Source organism: Felis catus, chromosome B4 (genome assembly GCF_018350175.1).
Source record: "Felis catus isolate Fca126 chromosome B4, F.catus_Fca126_mat1.0, whole genome shotgun sequence".
Lineage (NCBI taxonomy): Eukaryota > Metazoa > Chordata > Mammalia > Carnivora > Felidae > Felis > Felis catus.
The window spans coordinates 22,249,452-22,259,021 of NC_058374.1; the positions used below are offsets into that span (position 1 = coordinate 22,249,452).

A 9,570-nucleotide genomic window follows, 5' to 3' on the forward strand; every position below is an offset into this window, starting at 1 on the left:
GCGCCCATCCCGCCACAATCCGCAGCCGCAGTGCAGGATGGCGCAGCACCGAAACCTGTGGCAGAGCAGGCGAGAGTTGTCACCGCCTCCTCGCCCGCCGCGGCCAGGAACGCCTAGCCCGCGCAGGCCACCCCGGCGCAGCGCTCTCCAGCCCGCGCCCTGCCCGCGCGCCCGCGCGCGCGCGCGCGCCCGTCCCCCTTCCCCGCCCCAACCAGCGCCGCGGCCACGCCCATGGCGTCCGCCGAACGGGGCGGGGCGCGGGCCGGGGGGCGGGGCGAGCCCGCGCTGTTGAATGGGGCGCCGCGACGAGCCGCGCATTCCAACGGGCCCACGTGACGCGGCCGCGCGGCCTGAGGTAAACAACCGCGGCCCCGCCTCCCGGCCCCTCCGCGGGCCCTGCACTGCTCCTCGCTGTCGGGACGCGCTCCAGCGGGGCGGGCGGCTTCCTCCGACAGTCCCCAGCGGCCGCCGCGGGCCGGAGCAGCGGCAGGCGGGCGCGGCGCCCCGGGTCTGCGGGCCGAGCGCGCCGGCCGGGGTCGAGCGCGCGTCCCCTCCCCGCCCCCACCGCGCGTTGTGGCGCAGCAGGAATTTGGCGGGGACCCGGGCTCTATTTGCGGCTCTTGACGCGCCGGCGGCCGGTGGCCCTTCGGTCATTTCTATTCTAGGGGCACTGGGTCATCGCGCCGGGCCGGCCCCCTCCCCCGGGCCCGGAGGGTGTGTCCCCTTCACAGGGGCTCGCCGCGCCTATAAGGGGCCCGAGCGGCGGGCAGGGACATGCAGCTCTACAGCAGCGTCTGCACCCACTACCCAGCCGGGGGACCGGGTCCCACGGCCGCAGCGCCCGCTCCTCCCGCCGCCGCCGCCGCCGCCGCCGCCGCCCCCTTCAAGGTCTCGCTGCAGCCCCCGGGCCCCGCCAGCGGCGAGCCAGAGCCCGAGACCGGTGAGTGCCAGCCTGCCGCGGCCGCCGAGCCCCGAGAAGCCGCCGCCGCCCCCGCCGCCAAGATGCCCGCCTTCTCCTCCTGCTTCGAGATGGTGTCCGGGGCCGCCGCCCCCGCCGCGGCCGCCGCCGGCCCGCCCGGCGGGTCCTGCAAGCCGCCGCTGCCGCCGCACTACACGTCCACGGCGCAGATCACGGTGCGGGCCCTGGGCGCCGACCGGCTCCTGCTGCACGGGCCCGAGCCCGGCGCCGCGGCGCCCGCCGCCCAGCGCGGCCGCTGCCTCCTGCTGGCCCCGGCGCCCGCCGCCCCGGTCCCGCCGCGCCGGGGCTCCTCGGCCTGGCTGCTGGAGGAGCTGCTGAGGCCCGACTGCCCCGAGCCCGCGGGCCTGGACGCGGCCCGCGAGGGCCCCGACAGAAACTTCCGACTAAGCGAGCACCGCCAGGCCCTGGCCGCCGCCAAGCACCGAGGCCCCGCGCCGCCCCCGGGGAGCCCGGAGCCCAGCCCCGGCCCGTGGGGCGAGGAGCACCCGGCGGACAGGAGCCTCCGGGGCTGGGAGAGGGCGGGCGACCGCAGCGACCCTCCCGCCGCGGACGAGGCACGGCGGCCCGACCCGGAGGCCGAGGCGCCCCCGGCGCGGGGCGGCGAGGCCGCCCAGAGCGGCGGGGCCGAGGCGGTGATCGTCTCCAGGTCGGATCCCAGAGACGAGAAACTGGCCCTGTACCTGGCGGAGGTGGAGAGGCAGGACAAGTACCTGCGACAGAGGAATAAGTACCGTTTTCACATCATTCCCGACGGCAACTGCCTCTACCGGGCGGTCAGCAAGACGGTGTACGGGGACCAGAGCCTGCACCGAGAGCTGAGGGAACAGACGGTGCATTACATCGCCGATCACCTTGACCACTTTAGCCCCCTGATTGAGGGCGACGTGGGGGAGTTCATCATCGCTGCTGCTCAAGACGGGGCGTGGGCCGGGTACCCGGAGCTGCTGGCCATGGGGCAGATGCTGAATGTGAATATACATTTAACTACTGGAGGGAGGTTGGAGAGCCCCACGGTGTCTACCATGATTCACTATTTGGGCCCAGAGGATTCCCTAAGGCCTAGTATTTGGCTCAGTTGGCTCAGTAATGGACATTATGATGCGGTGTTCGATCATTCCTATCCTAACCCAGAGTATGACAGTTGGTGCAAACAGACTCAAGTGCAGAGAAAACGCGATGAGGAACTTGCCAAATCCATGGCCATATCTCTGTCCAAAATGTATATTGAACAAAATGCATGCTCTTGAAGTGGCCGAAAACCCACACCCTGGGAGAATTGCATTCGTGATTTGTGTCGGGAGAATTATGAACTCTAATCAGGGTAATAGCACTTTTAAACTTCCTAGTAGATTTACTGTAGGTGTAATGCCTTAATCATTTTTTTGAATGTTTTCTCCTCAGAGCTGAAGGTTGCTGGGCTCCTAAATGATGTTTCATGATGGCTTTCGGTGATCCTACTGTTCTACTGCTATTTATCATTTGCTGTATAAAGTTGGCACTACTTAATTTGCAAGCTAGTTTCTCACGGTGTAAATTTGTTCATTCCTGGTCATCTGTTTTCTACACAAATGTATTTTTGCACAACATTTTTAAAAATTGGTGTACCTTCATCTATGACGTGTGTTCCATTTTGACGGCTTTCCAGCATAAATCCGGAGAAGCGCTTTACATGAAGTTTCTTACTTTGAACAGAGTTTTGTGATTTAGTAGTGATTTTATGTTGTTCACTTTGAATTTTACGATTCTTAGACAATTATTTCGAGTGGATATCGATGCATTCGTGTTACCAGACTGATTGGCCCATTCCATTTTGATGAAAACCAGATTTGTTGTTTTGGAAATCATTATTTTTCTAGAAATGGTAAACCTTTTAAAGAGAAACACTTAAGGGAAGGTTGTGGGAGTTTTCTTTAAGGGATAGTACCAGCTTACTTGAATGAAAGTCTGATGTTTGCTGATGGTACAGTGACAACTCTTCTTGTACTTTGGTTGGCATTTAGAGTAGATTGGTGCTCTGAACCGTTTTTATTTATATTTGTCATTTTGTTATAGAAGCATTTTAACTTTGTGACAAGATAAGCCTCCTGCTTTGTAGAGCTTCTCGGATTCAACTAAGAGATTTGAAAAACTAACAGCATAAATGCCTTGAATCAACCGTGGCGGTTGTTTCACAGCAGGAGAATACCGTCTTAATATTTTATTCCTTTTAAATTCTCTCAGAAGGCAAAATAGGATTGCCCTGTATTATGTACAAATAAAAATGTCTGTAAACAGATCCTGTATGGTTTGCTGGGTCAAACAATGTTCCCAACCTGATTTCCACTTTAACTACTTTCAGTCCTATTTATTAAGTACTGCAGTTTGTACTTTTTTATTTTGTAACATTTTGTGATTTTTTTGTACAATGCTGTATTTGTACAATAGAGCGATTCTCAGCTGATGGAATGAATGAATAAAATGTGTAATTTTACTTTCGCAATGTCTTTTTGGCTAAGGCCGTCTTTGAATTTCAAAAGTGACACCTGTGGGAGCTTTTCTTACACGTATGTGCCTTTTTTCCGTAGGTAAAGCTGTCACGGAATTCTGAGGGAGGTTTCTTAAGTTCTCACGTGAACAGGGTAGGATAATCATTAGTCATTTCAGAGGATAAGTCTTTGAGAAATGTAATTTAAAGGTGGAGTAACTGAGGACATTGCTCTCATTATTTCTAATTATAATTCCTGTCAAACCATAGAGGATGGCTACTAAACAGGGAAGTGCAGGTATTGTGTTAGCCAGCACAGCGTCTGAGTATCAGGGTTTTGCGTTTCACTTATTCTCAGCACAGATTCAAATGTTTCAAAGGGTAACCAAAGCAGTGCCCTAATTTTTATCCAGTCTGGCATCTGGAGACCACGGGAATCTATTAAGTTTAACACGTGTTAATCGGATTTAGTTTACAAGCACACCTGGGTATATATAATCGGGGTATATTGTTTATCGTAGAGTAAAAACAGCTGCTTTGGATGTTTTACTTTACAGTTGATAATGGCATCTGTTTATGTGTCACGTGTCTAGGCACATTTGAGCTTGCGTTCATTGCTTAACCACATTTTTGGAAGAATGCCATGGGTTAGCAGGACAATTTCCTTTAAATGTTAACTAATGAACTTTTTTAAATGTTAACTAATCACGCATCTCTGCTTTTTCAGGCAAGATAAGGTTTGCCTCATGGCGTCGCTGATTAACTTGGGGGAAAAATTATTTGAATTACCTAGCTAAATATGGCTCTTTCCTCTTCTCCCCTTTATGTAGACATGTATAAAATTTGGATATGCTTAAAACTTACACATACGAAGAGGCTAATTAGCTATAATTTCCTAAAAAGCATTCTAGAAGCCCATGACTGTTCGGAAGAAACCGATTTCTTCTGGGTTCGGTTTCATTTTTGAATTAGAGTCCCAACTCCTCGACTGAGATTCTCAAAGGTGTGTGTTTAAAAAAAAAAAATTAACGAATCCTAAGATTGTATTGCACGGCAACGCGTTTTTTTAGCGGTCTCGCCTAAAAGATCTGTGTCTTTCCCATTGTCTTTCTTTGGCTCCGCTTTGTTTTTGTTTTTGTTTTTTTGAAGAAGTGTCGTGTTGTAACTCCCTTACACTCAGCATTTATTCTCTGCTGTCATCCCAGGTTTATATATTTAGTAGCAGTGCTGGGTCGAGCAGTTGAAGCGGTGGAAATGTGGTGAATGTAATTTACTTACTCTCAGCAGCCAGATTGGTTCATATTCCTTCAGATATTCTCTAAGAAAAGGAAATGCCTTAGGGTTCCTTGAACATCAAAGTTGGTTAGCCTCAGCTTGGGTAAACAGTCTTTCTGTTGCCATGTTTTCTCCGTAATTTTTGTATTAAAGAAGAGGATCTTGAGCTAATCTCACTACTTTTTAAAATTTATTTTATGTGTTTTCCCTCTTTCCCTAAAAGGTGAGAAAGTTGAACTCTAAAAGTTAGGTTGGTATTCAGCGTGCCCATATGGAGGAAAAGTATTAGCGAATAAAAATAGGTTTTAAACCTTTGGACCTCTGATAATTTAACATGCAGGTAACCATAACCGGAGACATTCAAGTGTCTGTATCAGATCTGTCATGGTCACGCTCAACGATTGTTACATGAAATCACAAGCCCAGGCCTTATTACTCTTTGGAGTGTCTATAACCATCTCAAAGAGTCACCAAGAAACTAGATGGCATTGAATTCCATTTCATTCCCTAAATGTACTAAGTGCACTAGGCACGGACTATATATTATGTTCCCTGTTGAGTCTCTGCGCTCAAACCTAGTAACTAGCAGAGTAAATGCTCTGTAAGTATTTGTTGAAAGAGTGGGTTGAAGGAAAGCGTGAGCTTGGGACAATATTTGGTGGATGTGAAATTAAGTAAAAATGATTGGATTCTACAATTACGGGGCATTACCACTGACAGAGTAATTCTGAGCTTGTCACTTAAAAAAAAGGCAGTGAAGTCTTTAATTCTCTAATGGAAAAAGTAGATTTTGAAACCCAAAGATCAGAATTTGATGTGATCTCTGTGTCATCTTGCAAACATCTTGAGAGCTAAACTAAGGAAAATTATTTAAAAATAGAACTTCCAGTCATCTGAAGTCATTTTGAAAGTGTTGCCTCAGCCCAGGGGCCTTGCTCTGACTTGCTTTCGGGGTTGCACGCATCTCGAGTCCAGTCTCCGCCATTTCCTCGTTCTGTTCTGTTTTCTTTCTATAGCCTGATTCGGAAGGAAACGTTGGACAGATTTCAGGCATGTTTTAGGATTGTTGTGTTCAATAGCACCGGCCTCAGCCTTACACCATTGGTCACCGGGGCCTGGGCAAGCAGATCTATTGGGGGAAAAGAATCGGTGTATTTCCTCCCACTGTAAATTAGGTCAGTGACTATTCTATGAGTAGAGGTCAGAGAGAGAGTTCGTTCACTGTCATCAGATTACTAGTAGTAAAATCCTATCTAGCCTGGTTTTCACAAGTGAATTTTCTAATGGAGCGGTCTATTAAGGTCTAGAATTTAAAACAAAACTGCTTTCGATAAAATTCTTTTAAGAAGCAATCTGTGGTGCACTAATTTGCCTTTGTGAAATAATAACGTAGTTTGATCTTCCTTGAATGGCTGAGTGCTTTCATGGTGGCATGGGTATGTGGACGTGAAGCCACGGCAGGCTGCTGGAGGTCCCACAAGTCCCTTGTACTTTAAAGGATCTCAGAGTGCTCGCACTTCTGTCTTTGTGGTTTATACTTTCCTGTCTCCTCCCTCAAACCCGGTTCCCCATCCTGATTTCCTATGTTGAATTAAAGACACCAATAAGCAGGCTTATCAGAATTGACTCTAGGATAATAGGAAATGGGTTTCTAATCTGAGAATAGGATGTTCTGTTATGAGTAATGTGCTCAGCTTTAGTTTTGGGGCAACGAGAGAGGTTTTTTTTGCTTATATTTTTGTCTTCTTTTTGTTTTTTTTAGAGAGAGAGAGAGAGAGAGTGGGGGGGGAGGGGAGAGGGACGGGAGGGGGGGAAAGAGAATCTTAGAGACAGAGAGAGGGGAGGGGTAGAGAGAGAAAGGGAGAGAAAGAATCCTAAGCGGGCTCTGCACTGTCAGTGCAGAGTCCAACGCGGGGCTTGAGCCCGTGAACCGTGAGATCATGACCTGAGCTGAAACCAAGAGTTGGATGCTTAATCTACTGAGCTACCCAGGCGCCCTGAGGGAGAGAGAATCTTAAGCAGGCTCCATGTTTAACGTGGAGCCCAATGCGGGGCTCGATCTCACAACCCTGGGATCATGACCTGAGCCAAAATCAAGAGTCGGATGTTCAACAGACTGAGCCACCCAGGCACGCCCGTCTTCTTTTGTGCATACTGTGGGTAGTATCCTGGAAATGCTGAATTTTCTGATTAAGGGACCCCGGAATGTACGTAGTGCCATATTCAAACAAAACAAAACAAGACAACTTGAGGCTAACTATCTTAGTCCTCAAAGCTGCAATTGATTTGTCATTGCCTGGCTGATACTTTGCTTCCTCTCTGCCACATGTAATCCTTTTTGTGTACCTGTCATTGTCTTCCCTTTGCTTTTTGTATTTAGTGTTCCGGTTCACCACGATGTGCTGATTATGAAGTAATTCAAATTTCAGTTCTGTATTGAAGACTCCAAAGTACAGTACACATAGATAGGTCTAGTACAAATATGACTATTGTCTTTCGAACGGCCTCTCCCTAATACTCCTTTAATGAGCGTGCATTATGTCTACACTGGGTAAATAAGTGAGTCTTCCTCATCCTGGCCTTCCCTTTTCTTTAAAGGATTTTCCCCTTATATTGATTAGCATGGTTGCATAGGCACTCTGCAATTAACCTGAATAGAACTCAGGCAACGACAATTGGAAAAACTCCCAACGGGATTTGTGCGTTTTATATGCGACAGCAGTTAGAGAAAACCTCCCCCCATCCCAAGAATTTTATATTTTGAACTGGAATTTTTAGCAAATATCGACGTCAAGTAGATTGAGAGTATGTAGAGAGGTCGCCTCAGTGACGTACGCTCGAAGTGATGATTGAGAACAAATGTTCCACTTAGATGAGAAGTTCTCTCAATAATTTTAACCGCGGACTGTGTGGTTGTATTTCGTAGCCTATCAAAGTGCAAAAGGGCGGTGTGCAAAGTAGGTAATTGTGAAGGAAATTCAAACCAATGGGTCATGTAAAACCCGTGCAGCCAATTTGTAAAATAAACTCAAATAAAGCTTTCGGTTCTAATGACAAACAGGAAACATTCACACCTTTTGTCTCTTACAGTGAAATTTGAACCGTACTGATGATAGAATAGGACTGAAGAAGCGAAGAACACCGTGAGGCAATTCTCAGCCGTCGCTTCACCGCCTTGGTCATCTTGCCCGAAAGTGCCAGACCTGGGGGTGGGGAGGGGCGTTAACAATTACATTTTGTTTTTAACTTTAACTCTAAACAATACTCTTATCTCAATAAACAGTAGATGTCTGAAACAGAAACCTCAAACACGACTTATCCTACAGGGCTTTAGGACGGAATTAGAAGAGCGATTTAAGACGTATGTTACACTTTTTTTTTTTTAAGTTTATTTATTTATTTTGAGAGAGAGAGCATGAGCAGGGGAGGAGGAGAGAGGGGGAGAAAGAGAGGGAATCCCGAGCAGGCTCTGCGCTGTCAGCCTTGGGCTCGAACTCAGGAACCACGAGCCCACCACCTGAGCGGAAGTCAAGAGTCAGACCCTTAACTGACTGAGCCACGCAGGCGCCCCAACACTTTTCAATATAAAGTAGTTTTCTCGGACAGATTTTTCATTACCTTCCCATATTGTTGATGGTGGCTGTTGGCAGAAGTCAGTACTGCTCAGAATTGAGGCAATTTGCAGAGAGATGGCTAGACTAGTTTAGAAAGCGACAGGAACCTACAGAAATAGACAGTGTGATTTTAATAGTTAAGATAGTTAAGCGAAGCCTGTGACAGAGAGAAACTTCTCTTTCGCTTAACTGTTCCAAAGGGAGCAGTCCAGGCCGGCTGTGCTCCACAGAGGACACATTCCCCAGGACACGGTCACGATGTGCAAGATCCAAGCTGGGCCACCACCGTGTCTGGATCGTAGCTCAGAGAAACAGCATACACCCTGAGGTAGCACCCTTCGCTTCTGCTCTTGTCTGTTGGCCCGAATTTCATCATATGGCCTTATCTAACTGGCAAATACCATCCAGACTGTTCCCAAGAGGAAGGGTAAATGGGTTTTGGCAGAAAAATAGCAATCTTTTCCAAATCTTTTTTTGACAGGAATGGTTTAGGGTTACAATATCTTTAGGAAGAAAATTATAATAAGGCAGTATCTGGGAATAAAATATGCATGAACTTGCTTCACTGAATTAATAGTGGCTGCCACGGAGGGCTCCTTATCAGCTCTCCCACAATGTGTTTGCCACCGGTTAAATATATACGTGTGCAAAGCCTTCCTTGTTTTAAGAAGGCTGCTATTTTTCTATTTCCCTTCCATTCTTAATTGTTTTGTAGGATGTCGGAAATATCTTGAAAATCTGGCCTTCAACACACGTCCTGGGTCTCTTCAGAGAGAACAATATATAAAACTTTTCCCTCTTATGTTTTCATAGATCTTGCTTCTCCGGGATATTGCTGGTTTTACTTCCCTCCCTTTCTCTACTTTCTAGTTCTTTTTTATTTATAATTCCTGCCTGGTTGTCCTTTAGAATAGTTTTCTGTGCTTAAAATAAGGTGATCTTTACTCATTTTTACTAATTTACTAGTTTTACTAATTTGCTCAGTCTTTAAAAGAAAACGTCTAAACCACACCTAAAGAAGGGGGAAGAACTCACACCATTAGTGGGTACTTAGTGGACTAGCGGCTCCATATAAGTGTCATATTTAAAATTTAAGGATGAGGCTTCCCTCTTGTAATTCTTAATCACTTTCTTAAGGTTAATAAGAATCATCATAAATGGGTCAGAGCCGCCAGCGGGAAGCACAACCCATCCCAAGAGATGATCACGAACGTTCTTGTTGAGATGGGCGGTCATCC

The 9,570-nt window shown here is 47.9% G+C and overlaps 1 protein-coding gene across 1 annotated transcript; it reads left to right on the top strand.

Annotated features, from left to right (window-relative positions):
* The first annotated feature begins 630 nt into the window (after window positions 1-630).
* OTUD1 (OTU deubiquitinase 1) lies at window positions 631-3,449 on the top strand. The gene has a single exon (XM_003988183.6). The coding sequence runs from the start codon at window positions 775-777 to the stop codon at window positions 2,224-2,226; it is 1,452 nt and encodes a 483-aa protein (XP_003988232.5). The 5' UTR covers window positions 631-774; the 3' UTR covers window positions 2,227-3,449.
* Window positions 3,450-9,570: the final 6,121 nt, after the last annotated feature.

Coding starts and splice junctions, on each gene's coding strand:
- OTUD1 (XM_003988183.6), top strand. CDS start 775: ATGCAGCTCTACAGCAGCGTCTGCACCCACTACCCAGCCGGGGGACCG.